Here is a 21,432-nt window from a genome sequence, read left to right on the forward strand (position 1 = left end):
CTATATTTAATTTACCATCTTCAGTAAAAATCGTACCTAAGTAACTGAAATGTTTTACTTGTTCCACAGGTTCTCCATTCACAACACAGTTGACATTTTCAATGATTCTGCCTATTTTCATTGTCTTTGTTGACAATGTTGTTATTGCTGACCTTCATACCATATCTATTACAACAGTTATTCAATTTAGTCAGAGAATCTTGCAGACTTGTAGCGGATTTATTTAGAAGTATAACATCATCCGCATAAAGCAAAGAGCTGACATTAACATCTCCAATTCTAATATCAGGTTTAATACCACTTTCCTTCATAATGTGATCCATATAAATAATGAATAACAGAGGGGATAATGTACATCCTAGTCTCACACCAGATTTAACATTAAACCATCTTCTTGTACTTCAATTCTAACTGCTGACTCACAACTCAAATAAAGACTAAGTATTGCTTGATATAATGCCCCATTGACACCATATAACTGCAGCGTATTGAATAGCTTCTCTCTTGGCACCTTATCATATGCCTTTTCCAAATCGACAAAACTTAAATACAGATCTTTGTTATATTCCCATGCTTTCTCGACTATTTGTCGTAAAGTGAAGATCTGATCCTGACAGCCTCTATTTGGCCTGAATCCAGCTTGTTCTTCACCAAGCTTTTCTTCCACAATTCTTCTCAACCGTTTCTCAAGTATACTCGCATAGATCTTGCCAAGAACACTCAGAAGGGAAATACCTCTGTAATTCTCACATTCAGTTTTATTTCCCTTTATATATATGGGTACTATGAGAGCTCTACTCCAATCATCGGGAATTCGTCCCTCTGTCCAGGCTTTCTGAACTATGCAGTGCAGCCACTGTAAGACTTTTATACCACCATACTTCAGCATTTCTGGTCGAATATCATCTACTCCTGCTGCCTTTCCACATTTCAAGCCTTTGATGGCTTTTTCTACTTCAAGTATGGATATGTATTCCTGACTGCATGTCTGGTCAGTGTTTTTTATCACTGTGCTGTCATCACTGGTTGTTTCATTTAGCAGTTTTTCAAAGTAATTACTCCATACTTCAAGGATTTCTTTTTCTCCTGTTTTCATGTCACCTTTATCATCTCTAACTCCTTTTACAGCACTCTTTCCTCCATTCCTAAGCTTCTTCAACAACCTCCAGAATATTTTGCCACCTTCTTGATATTTATTTTCTATATTCTTGCCAAAGTCCTCCCATGACTTTTGTTTAGCTAGTTTTACACACTGTTTAGCTTTCTTACATTTGTCTCTGTATTCTGTAAGAGTAAAAGCTGACTTATTTGCCAGGAACTTTTCATATGCTTTCTTCTTTTCCTTCACTGCCTCTTTAACTTCCTGTGTCCACCAGAGAGTTCTGATTTTTTTATCCTTGCACACAACCTCACCACATGCCTCTCTGGCAGAATCAATCAATGTTTTCTTCAGAGTTTGCCACTGAATCTCCAAGGTTTGATTCCTGTTCTCAAACTCTTTCATTTTCTTTTCAATAATCTTTCTGTATTTTAGCCTACAGTTCACATCTGAGAGCTGCTCAACTTTTATTCGCTTTAAAACTTTCTTACATGTTATTCTTTTCAATATGAAATTCAATTTTATCCTGCTCAAGACTAAATAGTGATCACTTCCAATTTCAAATCCTCTGTACACTCTGGTGTCCTGCACCAGGGAGAAAACATCACTATCAACAATAACATAGTCAATGAGACTTTTCTTATTCCTAGCCTCTTCTCTCCATGTGAATTTGTGCACATTTTTATGTTGGAACATGGTGTTAGTAATAACCAGTCCATGTCCTGAGCAGAAATCCAACAGATATTTGCCATTATTATTAGCTTTGCTCTTTTCTCCAAATTTTCCCAAAATATTTTTGTATGTCTCACAATCATTTCCTACTCTGCTATTTAATAATAATAGTACCCTCAAGTGTACTATATATTTAATATTTAATATTAATTTATTTAATATTAATAACTCTAATAAGGACGAGCTTTTCCATTTTCTTTATGTCAGTTGGCTTGTCTAATGATTCAAAAAATTCCCCCACTTCTTCCTTAAGAGAACAACTCTGTGGGACTATAGACTCAAATAAGTTTAATTGCCCAGTTCCTCAATTTGAAATTTGCCCACATAGCTCTACTTAAAATTGTCTTAAAATCAAAAAGTTTTTGTTTGGTTTGAATGCTATTGCTACTTTTTCTTTTCCCTGATCCCTGAATATGACATCCGGTGTTTATTATTTAGCACGATCTCATTTGTTTAATCTTCTTCATTGTGGTATCACTAATTATATCCACGTGGTACTTCTCTAGTTCAACTTCTTTTCCACTGATACATTTTATGTTGAATGCTCGTATCTTCAATTCTGTTGAAGTTGAGTTTGTTATAATAGCTGAATTTTTAGAACTGTTAGAACCATGGAGAACAGTGGGGTGTTCTCCTTGGTTCTAACTGGAGTGTTGCCCAGTAAAACAGGGTAACACTCCAGTTGGCATGAAATTTCTTTGTGTTATATCATCATTTTTGCATCTGGTTTAAGCCAATAAAAAACAATATGGTCAGTAGTCAGCTAAGTCCAAAATTGTCAGCCCAACCTTATCAATTCATCTAGCAGGTACCTACTAACAGAGCATACTATGTGAAGGTGAGGACTGGACACTACGTCAGAAGTTCCAATAGTTCTCCACATTCCTTAATGGATCTCCTTCCAGTTATCTCTAGCTTTAACTTTAAGTAACCCATGTGAACAATCAATTTCAAGAAAATGAAATTTTGACCAAGCTTCTCAAGGATTGTCAACTGTTACGGTTAAGTCAAAACCCAAAATCTTCCAAGTTGCATTTTTATTAATAATTACTAATTCTTGGCAGATATTCCAGGGAAGTATTTTTACAACATTGTAAAGGAAAGTTAAACCTTCTGCTGCTGCATTAATCCATATCTGATTTCCTCATCATGAAGTTCAAAATTCTTGAGTTATGGTGAAGTGGTACTAAAACTTTCTCAATATGCTCAAAAAATTAGTCAAACTTACAAATACAGGCAAAACAAAAGCCTAGCTTACTTTTTTGGCATTTTAATGACAAACTTCTATACAAATGGAACTTAGGTAAACTGTCCCACAGAGAAAGTGAATATAAATAGTCAAGGATATTAATCCCGTACCATCAAAAAACTGAAGCTTTGAAACCTGAAATGCATAGATCTAACTTCGGCATAGGTTTAAGAAGCATTTTTATGCAATCTTGATCCTCTGAAGAAAAGTCAAAAATAGATGGTAACCAATGAAGGTTTTGAAAATTTTGCTTTAATGATTAAACATCAGGATAGTTATTAAGCACTAGTTTATTTTTGTTATAAAGAGCATCTAGAACTGAAATCTGTCTTGTCATGGCAAAATTAAAATCTGAAATCTTCCAGGTTCTTTTTTTTGTGCTCTGTCCACATAAATGACTAATCCACATCCCAAGCAAAAAATCTAGCAGGTGCTGCCATTAGCTGTTAACCCTACTATTTTCTCCACATTTTTCCACAACATTTTTATATGACTGAAGTTCATCTCCTTTTCCATTGTTCAGGTTTCCAAAAGAATTAATTTGTCATTTTTTTCCTTTATATCAGCTGCCAGTCTAATGATCAAATTATTAGTAATTTGATCATTAGATCTTTATCAGTATTCTGTAGATTATTAGAATTGTTTTTATGTAATTTTACTGCTAACTCAACTTCTTTTCTATTGATACTTCTTACAAATAGTGCCTATCATCAATTCCATTCTAGCTGCTGATATCTGTATAATCCAGTGACACCCCATCTGATTATGTTGTGTCATCATAATGCATATGTTAAATTGTGAATGAAGGATTTTATGATTATTAATACTTCATTCATGATTTAACATGAATTCCATATCCTGAGCTAATTTTGCTCCTAAATAAATTCTAATTTAAATACTTACTATTATTTTTTTATTAAAATAAAAAAATTGTAATTTTTTTTGTTATTTATTCTGTATAAATGCTTTTTATAACTTATAAATGTATCCTAAGTGAACTGTAATATATGCATTTTATTTGTTGTTACGGGAAGTAATTCTAACGGACTCTGCTAATGTGATTTGATTGGTTGCTGTCAGAAAACTAAGTTATTTTTAGATAGCACGTGCCTTAGCATTGGGGAACTGTATAACAATCAAGTGAAAATTTTCGTTGAAACTGAACGAGTAAAAAAAAAAAAAAACAAGTTTGGGTGGGAAAAAGGAAGGAGAGAGGTGATATAGGAAGAAACAGCCAGAGGGAAAATGAAGAGAGTGTAAGAAGGTCGTGAAATGTGATCTAACCTGGAATCGTACGACATAATAAAGATTTGGAAACTTGTTCCGATTTTAATGGATCTTACTTCGAACTCATATTTATTTATAGTTTCCTGTCATCTTGTAAAGGAATTTACCTGAGTGAAAGGATAATAATATGATCGAGATTTATCGTAAGATAAGTTATTACGAGCAAGAAAATACATTTTCCAGTCTTAACAAATAAGTTATTGAACTCAGGAATACCATAAGTTTTGTGTTGCCTATAGTGGAAGATTATCGAGTGCCTAGAAGTGTTGTAAGAGTTTTCCATAATGTGCAAGCTATGATGATCATACCAGTAAGAACATCTATTCTATAACTAAAACGTGTGATAGTGTTACTTGTGTCAGGAGAACTTGGTCAAATTTCGTGTTGCTGGAGCCAGCTAGTCAAGCTTAAATGAGTGATATTATAAAACATTTCCTTGTGAAATTAATGTGAGAAACTTCATTGAAGAATTGGTTCGTGTTTGAATGTGTTATCTCACTACGTATATGTAAAATCAAGACTGAGCCTTTTAAGAACTATTTTAATCCTCTGATAAATATTGATGATGCTTGTTAAGTGTTTGATAAATTGAAGTTTATGAATATTTCACCGAGACTAAAAAGAACTAACTTTTGAATGTTTTGCTGAATATTGATATTGTTTAAATTGAAACTAAGTTGAAATCCTAACAGACATGAATTGTGAAAGTCACATATATAAGTTCTAGCAGTAAATGATGCACTCAGCTGAGTAGAATCTTAATACTTTATTGAATGTATAAATTATTTTCTAATTGTATTGATCTTAATAGAGTTCTTGTTTCTTATGTAAGAATAATTTTGTGAGACAATTAAATATCTTGTTTAACTTGATTCTTGTGCTTGCCTAATTTCAGTTTCATTGCACCACTCTTTAAAATACGAATCTTGCGGGAAACCCTATATAAAAGTAAGACAATTCCGGTCTGTAGTAAGTTCTCATAGCTGTAGTGCTAATTGGTGCTTGATTCCCTCACAAAAATTGTGTGATTTCAAACATAGAGTGGCACAGTATAATAAAAATTTTCTTTATGTTTGAAAGTGGGGTCAAACAACAGCTAACAAATATAAGGCTGGATGAAAGACAAACCCAACGTATATATGTTACTGAATTAGTGATTATTTTTTTTGATATTACATGTCAGTATATATAGCCTATTTTCCTTAAGCTTCAATCATGTCACATAAAATCTCTCCTATCACTGAGATTTAACAAAACAATGACAAAAAAGCACAAGTAACAGTGGTCTTCTACACAGTGTCTTCACAGTGATCTTCAAATTACTTTCAATTCTATATTTCATTATACTCTAACAGTTGAAAAAATTAAAATACACATGAAAGTGAAGTAAAGACTAATAAATATTTTACCTCTATTGCAGGTTGAAATTTTATAGTGATCTTCATCTTCAGAACCTATACAAAATATAGTATGTAAATAAAATATTTTCTCTTAAGATGATATGTTTAAAATATGAGCCGAACAATTCAATTTAAAATACTAATAATTATGCAGATGGTGATAGTAACATACTGGAGGAAAGAGAGAAATGACTGCACACACGCTCACAGAACTCTGGTTAAAAACAGGTGTATGCTGTTTTTAACCTGATACTAATTTTAAACTAATATAAAAACAAATAAACTAACTTCTAATCTGACAGAAGTAATTCCAATAAGTTTTATGTAGATGAAAGAATAATGAGACTACCACAATATTACTTTAATTATTTTGTTCCTTATACTTTTGAATTGCTTCTGCAACTAATCAGTGTTTTGAATGCCTTGTACATGGTAACAAGTTTTCTCTTCTCTAAAGATCCTGGTTTGAAATTCAGCAACATATTAGCAGCTTAATAAATAATCATATATATTTTGTTCTTGTAGTGTTTATTATAAACCACTGAAATTACTATGCATAACTGCTAACACCTAGGTCTTCCTACATGCTTAGTGTAGCAAGGGATTCCCCACTTTTGCTCTTTGTTGCTAACTTATACAAGAAACATTTGAAACCCAGGTTGTAAATTCAGTACCCACTTTCTACAATTTTTTTTTTAAAAATATCCACCCTCAAATTAATTTTACTTTTTGAAATAGAAAAAAAATAAAGAAGTTTTAGCCTTCTTGAATATGATGGACTCTTGAAGGTGTCACATAATAATAATAAATACTCTCACCACAAGACAGTCAGATGGTTTCTTTGTGTTTGGTCTACTATAAATCCACACACACACACACAATTATTTGCAAGCCTACTCCCATCACTGCTCTGCCCAGAATCCTGGAATTTTCAGACCATTAGCTTCCAGAATAGAATTCATCTTCAGGACTATCAATGCATCTGAAACAATGGGCTATCTTAACATTATTTGGAAAAATGTATACAATAAAAACTCTTACCCAATTCCTCAAAAAAGAGCAAACCCTTCAAATATAACAGATTATATATACCCCCCCCACACACACAGACCGACACAATATATTATTTATAGGCACAAAAGGCAGATTATGCTATCTTCAAAAACAGAATACGACACAGTACACAAACTGCCAGACCCGCTCTCCTTTTTTAGGTGTCTATGTGGCACCAAGTATTTTTAACAGAACAGACTATGCCTTAAATAAAGATCATGTAATAATGTGGAAGAAAGACAAGTTGTTGCACAAACCTTACTTCAAATTATAAAGACTGTTCTTAAAAGTAGCTCATTTCCAGAAATCCTGATGTTGCAATAGAACTGATGCAATTTTAGAATACTGTACAATATTAAGTAAATTTTAGCATACATATATTCTTAACTTTTTGCTAGCTCAAAATTACTAATTACAGATCACCAAGTGGAGTGCAACTATCACATCTAACATCAAGCGCACCTCCCCCCCCCCTCTCACAAACACAGCTAATTTCAGCTTCAGTCTTTGTTTCTGTGTCTTCAAGTGTCTACATAGTACTAACTTGAGCCAAAAAAAAAAATGCTGGCATATAAATATTTAGTTTGGTTATTAAATGATTTATTTCATTCCAGTTCCATGTTAATTATTTTCCAGAAAGCTTCAACTTCAATGTTTATCTTTTTATGAACTGCATCTTTAATTTCCTGAGTACAGCATGCAGTCCATATTCTATATATATACTAATTTTTATATATTATTAATTTACATAAATCATAAAATTCCTGACATGTGATTGCATTTACTTTTAAATACATTCTTTTACATTCTCATAAATAAATAGATATTTATTTATTTATGAGAAATAAATAAATATATATTTAAATAAATATATATTTATTTTAATCCTTATTGACACAATTTCACATTCCTCCCTATCTGAGTCAATCAAGGTTTTCAGAAGGTTTCACTATTCCCATATTATTGAAAAAAATCAATTTCCCAAATTGATTCTTTTAAAACTTTGGTATACTTTGTTTTATTTAATGTGATGCTTGTTCATTTTAATATTTATTAATGCTGGGTGGCAGTCAGTTCCTATTTCAATTCTTTGTACACTAGCCAGGAAATATTTGAAGACATCACTGCCAATAACACTAACTGACATGACCTCCTTGTTTTGTATGTATTCTTTCCATGAATTTATGCTTATTTTTATGTTGGCACATGATGTTAAGTAATGACTATTAGGTGTTCTGAATATAAATCCAGCAGAAACTTACCATTATTATGAACTGGCTGCTAGGTGGCATGTGGAAGAAGATTGTTGTTAAGAGCACTCTGAAAAGATAAGCTTATTTTATTAAAAAATTGTGATATTGACTTCTAATTTGTATCAGATTTAGATCATCTTAGTTTAGTAATTTAGATATTTAGTAAAATTTTTAGAGTACTGTATTTTTAGAGTATTAATGGGACTGTTAGTGTTGATTATAACAGTAAAAATAAGTTGTATTTTTTTTAAATATTTAACTTATTAGAAATTATTTTTAATTACTAATTAATTTACGTCTTTTAATTAACTGTGGTGTATGTGCGAATGCGAATGTAGCTGATTGTTAATTTATAGTCACAGTATATATACAGTTTCCATTAATTAAGGAACAAAAAGAAAAGTGCAATAACTTGGGGGGGGGGGGCATGAAAGTCAGGTACATTATGTAAAAAGTGGCGTTAAGTCTATTTATCATATACAAATGAGTGGTGCAAATCATACTGCATATATGCAATGAGCCAAGGCATAAAAGCAGCTGTTTTGGAGTAGTCTTCCATTTTGTATCTAGACTGAGAATGAGACATTTTGTGATAGCAAAATTCTCGGATATGCCTGCAAGACATAATTTAACTGATGAATTCTGGTTGTGATTCATCGCAAGACTACCTCTGCCAACTAAAGTCAGGCAGAGGTAGCCAGATGGTTGTGTGTGAGTTGTTCCATAGTTCATAGACTGTGGAATCAATTCCAACAGTTAAAAACAGCATCCCAGAGATAGTGAAGAAAGGCCACGGTCTACAACTGCAGTGGGTGACTGACATTTCCAATTATCTGCTTGCTGAAACAGGAGTGCTATCCCAAATGGCCACCATGTGACCTCACACCGACTACAGGAACATTGATATCTGCTTCCACTGTGCACAGAAGGTTTCATAAAGGTAGTCTCTGTATGCTAGGCAGTCTGCATGCCCATATCCCCATGCAATAGGACAGAATGCTTGAAATGGGTCAGGCTCCATGTCAACTGGACCCAAGACCAATGGGGTTTGTACAGATGAGTCCCAATTTGCTCTGTAAAGTGATAACGATGTGCTCTGATCTGGAGAAAACCAGAGACGCATCATCATCCATCTCATATCTGCAAAAGAGACACTTATGGTGGAGGTGGTGTGATGGTTTGGAGAGGCATCTCAATGGATGAATGCATTGATATGTGTTACCATAAATGCCACAACTTATAGAGACAAGGTCTTGGTTCCCCAATGTTTGTTCATATGCAAGTACAACAGGGGAGGCATTTATCCTATAAGATGATAATGCTCATCCTCATCAAGCAAAGCTTGTGGATGGACCAAAATCTGCAATGGTTGTTATTACCAAATGAGCTTCTGAACACCATTATAAATAATATGAAACATCGTCGTGACAGCTGTAATGCTGTGAGGGGTGACCACATTTCTCATTGAGGCATTTTGGCCTCTTGGTTTGGATCACTGTCTTCATGTACCCATTTGTTATTGAATTAAAGTATTTATTTATAATTTTTGTGAGGTTTCTTTCACATCTCATATCATGTTGCTTTTTACAGAATTGCATAAAAATTAATCATATAGATATAGTTTCTTGAGTTATCATGATTTTTCTCTTTGTTCCTTAATTTATGGAAACCAGTGTATATATATTGATAAAGTCTGAAGTATAACAATGGAGACAGAGTCCTTTGAGTTTGATATAAAAAATTTCATATGGTACTAACAAGACAGTACAGGTCCAAGATATGTGATGATTAGGTAGTTAGAAAATTTAGAATATTGAATGCAGGTGAAATCCCAATTTAGGGAACAAATGAAGTGGCGTGGCAAGTAGTGAACATGTTAGGTGTTAGAATATAAGATAGTGATAGCAGTGTAAAATATGTCGGAAAGTGAAAGAAAGTGGAATATGAAGGAAATAGAAAAACTGGAGAGCATCAGGATATTGAAAATTTTGAGGCTACAATCAGTTCACATTACCAAACAGAAACCAGAGAGACTTGAAAAGCATTTAGCAAACAGGAGGGAAAAGTACCTAAGGAAGTGGAACATGCATATAAGAAGTAAAGGAAAAAGCAAGAAAATAGAAAGCAGAAACAGATAAAAAACGATATAGTGTTATATGGTAATTCCATTATTAGGAATGCAACAGACGAGCAAGCAACAAAAGCATGTTTTGAGTGTGAAAACTCAAGATATGACTGAAACAATAAGTGGATTATCATGTGGAGCAGGGCAAATAATTTGAAAGGAGAAAATTAGATATTATTATTACGGGCAAATCCAAGGAGTCATTAGACTCATCGAGGGAGGCCCTAACATCATGTCAAGAACACCTATTCAACATTCACACACTATCTATCATACCTCACCTTGAACTCATTCATAGTCATGGCACCCACAACAGATTCTGGCAGCTGATTCCACTCATCACCACTCTCCAAGTAAAAAACCTAGCTCTAACATGCTTGTTAACCACACTCTTGCCCAGCTTTCATGTATGGCCCCAAGTCCTCCCACCACCAATCCTTTCTCAAAAATATCTTCTGAATTAATCTTATAGAAACCCTTTAGTAATTTGAATGTCTCAATCATATCATCCCTTTTCCGCCTATCAACCAATTTCTGCAACCCACAAATCTTCAACCTGTTCTCATAAGGTTCATTCCATAGACCTGCTATCATCTTGGTCACTCGTCTCTGGATCCTCTCCACCTTCTCCCCATCAAGAAGAAACCCTGGCACCCAAATCTGGGCACAGTAGTCTAGATGGGGTCTTATCAAGGCTCGATACAGAGGAACAATAACCTGTTTGTCTCTGCTTGTTAAAGTATTTTTCGGCAACCAAGTGATTTGATGAGCTGATTTAGCCACTTCTGCGATGTGTCCCCCTAAACTTCAACTCCCTATCCACCAACACTCCCAAATCCCTGGCTTCGTCAATCTCCTGGAGTACGGTTCCACCAATGTGATATACTGCTGCTAATCTTTTCACCCCAAATTGCATAACTTTACACTTTGCCACATTAAATTGACATCCATTCTCCTTAGCCCAGCCCTCCAAACTGTCCAAATCATCTTGCAAAATTTTGACATCCTGTGCACTCACTATTGCTCTACCAGTGGCAGCCCATACATAAGCACTGCGCTACTGCAGCACCCCCAAGGAAAAAATGAAAAAATTAAATTTTGTTTATGTTTATAAATAATAACAATGCTTACAACATTATATAAATGCAGTACAACATGTTAAAGGTTACAGCTTATGTTTTGACATTGATTGAATAGTTAATAATTGGAATTGTTCGATTAAAGCTTTAGATTACAAAACAAATGCACTGCGATCTAACGCCGATATTCGTTTGCTCTTGTCATTGCACGTTATGTCTTTCCCAACTGTAACTGCTCAAACGGCAGTGTATTTTTAGTAAGCTTACGTGCCTTATTTCTGTGAGATATGAAATGTTTGTTATTGGTGCGTGTATCTGGTGAACTATTTTTTGTAAATCTTATTTTATTTTGTTAAAATAACATAATTATTTATTTATTATAGATACAAGGCTGAATTATGACGAGTGTCACTGTTGAAAATATGAAAAGAATTATATATTTTCAATTATCATTACACGAAACAAATGCACCGCGATCTAACGGCGATATTCGTTTGCTGTCGTTGCACGTTATGTCATTAGATCAATGTATCTTATGAGTGTGCTCATTATTTCTGTGAGATATGAAACATTTATTATTGGTGCGTGTTCGTGGTGAACTATTTTTTTGTAAATCTTATTTTATTTTGTTAAAATAACATATATTTATTATAGATACAAGTCTGAATTCTGATGAGTGTCACTGTTGAAAATATGAAAAGAATTATATATTTTCAATTATCATTACACGAAACAAATGCACTGCAATCTAACGCCGATATTCGTTTGCACTTGTCATTGCTATTGATACGAAACTTTTATTATTGGTGTTTGTTTGTGATGAGGAAGAAATATTTTTAATAAAGCAATTTTTAATATGTAAATTTATTTATTAATAAATTCGTTACTGATTAGGAAAAAAAAAAGGTTTTTTTTTTTTTTTTGTATATGCAGCAACCCCACTTGAAATTTTCACCGGCTGCCACTGTGCTCTACCCAACTTTGCATCATCAGCAAAGAAATGAACACTTCCTCTCAGATCCTTTTCTATATCGTTAATGAACAAATTGAAAAGTAGTGGTCCAAGAACAGAACCCTGCGGCACACCACTAGTCACAGGCAGTCTTTTGGACTCTACTCCTGAATAAACCACTCTCTGATATCTCTCCATCACCAACCCTATATCCATCCCCATATGCTGCAGTTTACTGATTAAAATTCCATGTGGTATCCTGTCAAAGGGCTTAGCAAGGTCCAGCAGTTTGACTGTAAACCCATTACCCTTATCAAGTTCATCCGTCACTGTGTTATAAAACGTGAGCAAGTTAGTGAGGCATGATCTACCCTTCACAAAACCATGCTGTCCCCCATAGAGTATCCCATTTTCATGTATCCAATCCTGTATTTTTCTCTTGACTATTTTCTCCAAGACCTTGACAACGATTCCTGATATGTTGATCGGTAGGTAATTTACGACAGCAGTCTTGGAACCTCCTTTATGTAGTGAAACTATTTTCCCCTCATTCCACCCCCTCGGGACTAACCCAGACCAGAGACTCAAATTAAACAAAATGGTCAAGGGCACTGACAATTCTTCAGCCGCTTCACGTACGACACGAGCTGGTATACCATCCAATCTCGTAGGTGTATTGACACTGAGGTTTTGTAATAGACTATTTACCTCCACTTCATTCACCACAATTCCCATATAAGCTATTGGTTCATTTATTCCTGCAATGTCACCAGCTGGATGATATACTCTTGCAAAGTGCTCGCTCAGTAATTCAACTACATCAACTGATTTGGTTACCTCCCTACCATCGGCATTCGTTAAAATCATTGTGCCATAAACATTTTTTCCTTTTACTTGCAACATATTGAAAAAACTGTTTGGGATTCTCTTTAGCCTGCATGGTTAATGTTCTTTCATAATATGCTTTTGCTTTTCTTACCACACTCGTTACCCTTCTGGCCTGCGCTTTATACGGTTCATGTGTCTGCCGGTCACCTTTCTCCTTAAATTCCCTCCACAGTTGTTTCTTTTTTTGCAGCTCAAGCTTAATGGTGTTATTCATCCATTTAACCCCTACTTCATTTATTATTCGGACTCTAGGTATACAGTCAGCCATTTCTTCATGCAAACACTTCTTAACCGCCTCCCATGCACTATCAACATCCTGCCCTTGCAGTTTTACATGCCAAGGCACTGAACCAATCAAACTCCTAAGCTTGTCATACTTACCAGCCCGATAATTCCACATGTACCCTGTCTTAATTGTAAATTCCACACCTTTAGCCACCTCCCAAGTCAAGACCCTATGATTACTCTCACCAATTGGTGGCAATGTGGTCATATTCATTACAGCCAAATTCTCAGATGCAATTACTAGGTCAAGCACTCTCCGAACCCTAGTATTATCTATTACATGCTGTCCCAGATAGTTATACCTTAATAACCGCATAACATCCAGATATGAAAAAGTTGAGTGAGGATATAAAAGAAGAGCAAAAGAGACTAAGTATTTTGCCATGGAATGAGAGGAAGGAAGCCTGTAATTTTAAATGAAATAGAAAGCAGGTTGTGTAGGAGAAATGGCATGAAGCATATTGATGTATGGAGGGCGACTTTGATGACAAAGGATTAATTGCAAGACAGACTTGTATGGTTACGATGTCAGACACTTGGAGATATTGCTGTTTGGTAAAAGAGTGAACGTGAACTGTCAAGGAAACGATGTCTGGGTGGCTGCATAAAAGTGAAGGCATGTATTAAATTAAGCAGAGAAATTGTGACTGTGATGACAAAGGATAAGAGAGCAACAGAAAGACTGCCTGTTAGGGATGACCATAGAAAAACTGAAGAACATCAGGATATTGAGAATTTTGAGGCTACCACAAGCAGTTCACATTACCAAACAGAAACCAGAGAGACTTGAAAAGCATTTAGCAAACAGGAGGGTAAAGTACCTAAGGAAGGAAACATGTATAGAAGAAGTAAAGGAAAAAGCAAAGAAAATAGAAAGCAGAAACAGATTAAAAAGGATATAGTGTTATATTGAATGCAAGGCTAATTCTGTCAAGAAACAAGAAAGAAAACTGCATGCAGTGGAAATTGGGGGGGGGGGGGGAACAGAGAGAATTGATTCAGGAATCAACTTCAGCTACATGTTTAAACTGAACATGTCTCAAGAATTATCTGAACAGTGACTGGTCTCATGATCAACTGCTGCATGCATATACAATAATAGCAGAAGCATCAGAATAAAGGTGAGGAGTTCTTAGCAATGATGCATGAAATGAAACCAAAAATCATTGGTACTGGTGAGAACAGACAAGATAGGAAGAGGGCATTGTTGTTTTCATGAGTGTAGAGGCATTAAATCCAACCAGTATGAGTAATACAGGTTGCTGATGAGATAGAAATTATCAATAAAAAAAAATAATAAATCAGCTAACGCCTTTTTATTCCCATAATAGGGAGTAGGCGAGGCCATTTTAGCCCTATCTAACTTTTGGAGACTGAGTGGGCAGTTCAATCTCCATTGGTACCCAATCAGAGATAACTGACCCAAGGCTACCACTAATTAAGCTGCATGCAGTGAAGAGAGACGGCTCAACAAGTGCCACCATCTCGTGGTCCCTAACACACGTATTTAATGTCTGAAATAATGTGGGTTCTAAGGGCGATTTTCTTGAGTTTACAAAACGAAAAACCCGAGTTTCCAGGAGAAAAAAACCCGACCTGCCCATGCCAGATAGACTAACTCGGGAAGCCGGTCGAAAAAAGGCTTAGAAAAATTTCTTCTAGTCGCCGACTAGATTCAAAACCAAGAGTCTTCCTTCGTGCGGTCAAGCGCCATGGTGTTCAAATGCCACATCTACTGAGCTACACAGGTGATAGAAATTAACAAGAAAAAACACATAATTTGGCTGCTAAAGACCAGGATCATCTGAAGAGGTTAGAGACAGATAAATCTTATAGATACAGGTAGGACTATCATTATGAATGATTTCAATAATGGGGATATAGACTGAAGGGCAGAGAAAGCATGCAAAATGGGGGGGGGGAGTGAATTTACAAAATTACTCAAAGATAACTTCCTTAAGCATCATGTGATGGGAGGGACTAGTAGTACAGGAACAGTGAATCTTGTAATAGCATCTAAGAATTTGTCTGTTAATGAGTTGACTGTTATGCCATGAACTAGTAAGAGTGATCATGTAGTTCTGACCTGGGTAGCAAAAATGCTAGAGTTCCAAGAGAGGGCATATGTAGAATTATAAGGTAGGTGATTATAATAAGCTGAGAAGGCAGCTTTAGGAAGTGGCTTAGCATGAGAAATTGCATAGCAGAAGAATCAGCAGGGCATGACAAATTGCCACAGGATTTTTGAAGAAAATAATATGACTGCAATCCCTTATGGGATTACACATGAGAGTTAAATGAATGAACAATTGTTTAAATGAAGAGATGCATAAAAAAAGAATGATGTGGATCCATTATCATGAAAGCAGTGATGATGAAACTCAGGACTAGTAGAAAGAGCAGTCCACAAGAGATCATATTATGAAAAAAAAAGTTAGCTGAAAAGAACCATAAGAAATCCAAAAGAATTTTATCATTATGTATCAAGTAGAAAGAAGAATGACTGTGGAAGTATATCAGCGAATGCAGGTAATATTAAGGAAAGTGAAAGATCCACTAGAAATAACTGATTTGCAAAATGTTCACTTCTGTAAGGTATACATTCTGGGCAGATATATTAATTCTGGATGTCAAAGAGAAAAAGGATGAAAACATAGAGAAAGAAGAGATAAAGATATATTAAAGTTATTACAAGAGCTTGATACAGCAGTCAAAATGGATAGGATATCAGCATGCGTACTGAAGGGATGCATGCTGGAAGGAAAGCAAATTAATTCCAACATACAAGATGCAAAAGTGAAGTTTGGACTGATACAACAAATTAGAGATCAATTAGTATCTCTGGTGTGGTCATCAAGGTTTTTAAGAGGGTGGTGAGGAATCACACTCAGAAGTGGGCAGAGAGTACAGGAATAATTTACAGAGGACAGCATAAGTTTGTTCTAAAATACAGTAGCACATTTAAAGTACTTGCATTCTATAATGAGGTGGCATCAGAAATTAATATATATAGGTGCTGAGTCTAAGAAAATGAAACCCTTCATTCTTTTTAAATTCTTCATAACTGGTGTACCACAAGGTCCAGTACTCAGGCCATTGTTATTTAACATACAGGGTGTCCCATAAATTCTTAGTCCAGTTTTAAATTTTAATAGGTCCAACATCATAAAAGTTACAGATTTATAGTATATAATAGCTTAAAGAGTATGTAATTAGGTTTTATGTAAAATGATTTGTTTCTTATTAGTGCTTAACATGACTGCCATCTTGTGCAATGCATGTAACTAGGCAATTTTTGAAGTTCCAGAAAACGTTTAGTAGTTGCTGAGCAGTGACTGCATTGATTGTGCTTGTAATTTTAGTCTTAAGGTCATCGAGAAAAGCAGGTTTTGAAGCATACATGACTTTTGATGTGACCCCATAAGAAAAAGTCTAACAGAGTCGGGTCAGGTGACTGAGGTGGTCATGCACCTCCTCTACCAATCCACCTGTCTGCAAAAGTGTCATCCAGAAACTTTCATAACTGTGTTGCATAGTGACAGAGTACCCCATCCCATTGGAAAAATGGTTTTATTCATAAGATTTAATTTCTATAATTCAGGAATAAAAAAAAATCTGAAGTATTGCTAAATAAGATTCACCCCTGACAGTAGGCTCATCGAAAAAGAATCGCCCAATAAGGCACCACGCATGAAACATTAACTTTTGGTGAGTCTCTTTCATGTTGCCACATTTCCTGAGGTTTTTCTGTACTGCAAATGCGGCAATTGTGATGGCAAACTTTCCCACGTATGTGGAATGTTGCTTCATCTGAAAAAGTCAACATATCAATAACATCTGTGTAATTTTCCATTTGTCTTCATCAGTTGACAGAAATCCAACCATCATCATCAAATTCCTGCCATGTACCCTCAAGGGGTGTACAGGATATGATAGTACTACATGAAAAATTTACACCATTACTAACTTCCTATCTACAATTTTCCTCCAAACCAGTCTGTTACTTGTCAAGACTCCAACATTATCAGATCTTATATTTCTAACGTCTAAGGCACTTTTGTACCATATCAATCCACCTATATCTTGGTCTACCTCTGGGTCGTTTTCCTGTCAACCTGGCAGAGAACACTTGTTTTGCTAATCTTTCCTCGCCCATTCTGTTTAAGTGATCATACCACCTGAGATTAGCTCTGCTCATGCATTCCTGGATGCTGACAATGTCAAGTTCTTTCCTAATATCCTCATTTTTAATCTGGTACAAATCTGATCTGATACAAAATCCTTGCACAGCAACTTGAACAGACTAATTCTAAACAAATGTTAATCAGTGACAGTTTATTAGTGTTTCTAATAAACTGTCACTGATTAACAGTGACTCTAATAGATCAGTGATTCTAATCACTGATCTATTAGAGAAACACTGATTCTAATAGATCAGTGTTTCTAAATGTTATATTAGGGGCCATACTGAACGATACTTGGAAAAATCTAATTAATTCCCTCAGTACAACAGAACTACAGTATGCAAATAATCATATTACGCGTTTGCATGTAACGCGTGTTCATGATACTGAATAGAAATGTCACGCGAACGTGTTACCTTAGCTACCTAACAGGTACTAATGATTTTTTGTATTCTTAAACCTTTTTTGCATTTATCATTTTTTTGTACTGTGCAAGCCTTGAAAAAGCTAGTTAGTTACTAGCGAAACTGGTAGGCAATATTGTACGAACATACGTACGAATTAAAAATCTATGGTCAGTTTAACAATAAGTCTTATATTTTGTAACATTTTACGACCAAAAACATGTATAATTTAAAATCAACTTAATTAATACTTCCAATATTTTGGCAAAGTCAAATTGTCATCATCAGCGAACAACATACAATACCATATTTACTCAAATATAACTCATCCTTACATGTATCTCACACCCCTGATTTTACTTTATGAAAAAAGAAATTAAAAAGCTTTGCATATACCTCGCAAATGAAAAGTTTAAAACTTCAAACTGTTAGATAGTTGAATAAATACTGAATGTTGTGATGGCAGTTTCAGATAATTTAGTTGAAGAGAATCTACATTTCAACTCAACAATCGTTGGCTAGCCTTATCATTGAGTTGCGTGATCTTTTGTTAATACTGTATCAATCATATGCACGTCTTCATAGCTGCGCTATTTCTATCGGCCTTCCTTTGCTGTCCATTTTGCACTCCCCTTTCACTTCTCATTAGTCATTCTTGAAGGATTGTTCATAATGTATCTCAAGTCTTGTAAATTACTGGTAATTTTTGCTTGAAATATGGAGAAACATTCAAGTGACAGTGCTGGTTTTAAACTCAAAGTTATGATAAACTCAAAAGCATATGATTCTGATATGATAAAAGGACAAGCAATAATGAAACTGTTTTAATTTAATTATATAAGCATTGTTGCTAAGATTCAAATATATCATGTGATGAAGGTGAGTGGGCCGATTGCCTAATTAACATTGATAATTAAAATTTAAATGCATTCATTTTATAATTTATAAATAATGTGAGCAATTATAAATTATAATGAATACTGAGGATTTAATTATAAACGTCAACTTAGTTTCCAAAAATTCCTGCATATATCTCACACCACAATTTTTTAACTTTAATTTTAGGGAAAGTTATATTTGAGTAAACATGGTAAGATATGTGCACGCAGGCACTAAACTAAGTAATTAAGATGAAGCATGTCAACTGAGCTAAACTGGTCATCCATGGCTGTTGGGCTGAAGTATGGGGGATGAGAACTTCCCAAATAGATGGAGTAGCATGACTTTCTTCCAGAGCATGGTCAACAATTCCTAAGTGACTGTAGTGATGGAAACAGATATAGTCCTTATGTTCAGTAATTCTTTATTTTGAATTTTTTTTAACACTGTCCTGATTGAAATCCCACAGGAATTCAATCTTGGCTTTTCAGTAGTTGGTTAAAGGAAGACATTACCATATAATGCTATCTTCTCTTTTGGGTGATGTTTCTTTCGTTCCATAGAAATCTATTCAACTAGGATGTATACATGCATGCATATGTAATTTGCCTAAGAAAATTACAATTGTGCCTAAATTCACTAGTGAGAATGCAACTGATGTCTGCTAGTTTCTTGTCTACTTTCATAGTTTTAGACTTTTTATTGATGATTTTCAAATGAAATTTGTCAGAGTAATTATTTGACCAAAGACTCTTATTACTTGTTGCAAATTTATTTTAAGAGGATAATATCAACAACATAGAGTAAACAACTGAATTTAATATCTCCTACATTAGGGTTAATAATATTTCTTTAACACATATGACATATGTGCCAGGCAGTGTCTGTAGATATGTAAACAACCAGGGAGAACTAGCTTTAGTGTATGTATCCTTCTTCCGAGTTGGTCGGATGCATTTTCACAAGCTTACATAACATGTTCGTTGCAACTTTTTGTAGTTTCATAAGGCGAGTTGATCAGAGAGGTTATGGGAACACAGTCCATGGCACTCACATGTTGCCTTAGTGTGAACTACTTAAAAGACATAGGGCTGCCCAAGCGTCTATATATTCGCCTTTTATTAATCCATTTTGATAAGGTTTCACTGACCTAACTGTTTTGAACTGGTTGGTTCTCTTCAGAGATCAGGTAGAAACCGTAAGAAAGCAAAAACTCTCATTCAGTACTAAGGAACTTGAAATGTCACAGAAATGCATTTTTTGTAAGTGAACTCTCGGTTGGTGTGTAAAAGTAATTACTAAAATAAAGAGCCAAAAGGCTTCAGTTCAACAAAGCAAAATTATGTCAGCAAAGTGGATATTAGATCCAGCATTATTTCAAACGCTGAATGTAGCAATTATGAAAGTTCTGTAAGGTAAGCTGACCAGAGAGCTTACAGGAATACATTCCATGGCATTTACGAGTTGCTTTAGTGTGGACTACTTAAAAGACATAGGTGTCGCCCAAGCGTCTATATATTCAAATTTTATTAGTTCCCTTTTGATAAGGTTTCACTGACCTGACATGCACCGACCGAGAGTTCGCTTATGGAAACACTTTCCATAAGAACAAGAGTTTTTGTCCTCTTAAGGTTTCTACGTGATTCTCGTAGACAGGCTTATACGCTGGTTATGCATTATTAAAACACTTAAGGAATCGAACAACGTAGTTAAGAATATAAATTAAATTAAACTTTAATATATATTTTCCGATATTTCGGCAACGTCACATTGCCATTTTCTAAAGGAACTTACAAAAAAGTTATGTGCACGTAGGCACTACAACACAGAAACTGAGAATGAAGAGATGAAGCTATTGTTCTCCTAACAGTCCTGATGGTGCCCTCTAGCTGGCTAAGTAGGTGTTCTTGGCCGTTGGGCTGCAGATATAGGCCTCCCAAATTTGGGGCAGTCGCATACACCCATATTTGTTGAGGTTTGGAGAATTTCTTAGGGCTGAGGCTGATTCCATAAAGAGTCTTTCAAATTTGTATTTGCTACGGTGTATCACTGTAGCTTTCTTCCACCGTATTCTGTGGCGTGTATCCAGAGCATGGTCCGCAAGCCCAGAATGACTGTATTTGTGAAAACGGATGTAGTCCTTGTGTTCCGAAATTCTGATATTCGCTGTCCTGCCTGTTTAGCCAAAGTAAGACAGTTTACAACTGCAAGGGACCTGGTAGACACCAGGTAGGTCTAGGGGAAGTGGCTGGTCTTTAGTGGAGCGGATAAGGGATGCCAATTTTCTGTAAGGTTTGTAACAGGAGGTCAGGTCATGTTTTTTTAAGATTTTGGTAATCTTTTCCGAGGTGCCTCGGATGTAGGGAATGGTGATGGATTTAGAGTAATCCTTGTTGTGTGTGTGGGGGGGGGGATCTGTGGTTTGTAGGTTCTAATATTTTTTGGATTTTTTTTTGGGGGGGGGGGGTAGCCATTGGCCGAGAAAGTGTTGAGGATGTGATTTAGTTCAGTGTTTAGGGCCAAGTCGTTTGAACAGATTAGTTTAGCCCTATTGTATAGTGTT

The 21,432-nt window shown here is 35.1% G+C and overlaps 1 protein-coding gene across 1 annotated transcript in view; it reads right to left on the bottom strand.

Moving 5' to 3' along the window:
• The window catches only part of LOC150108119 (dystrobrevin beta-like), a 262,083-nt gene that overhangs the window by 42,298 nt on the left and 198,353 nt on the right, over nucleotides 1–21,432 (bottom strand). Inside the window, 1 exon segment of the mRNA XM_090415602.1 lies at nucleotides 5,777–5,821. Coding sequence (XP_090271728.1) covers nucleotides 5,777–5,821 — 45 coding nt within the window.

Source organism: Typopeltis vanoorti, chromosome 3 (genome assembly GCF_054136105.1).
Source record: "Typopeltis vanoorti isolate ZY-2024b chromosome 3, IOZ_Tvanoo_1.0, whole genome shotgun sequence".
NCBI lineage: Eukaryota > Metazoa > Arthropoda > Arachnida > Uropygi > Thelyphonidae > Typopeltis > Typopeltis vanoorti.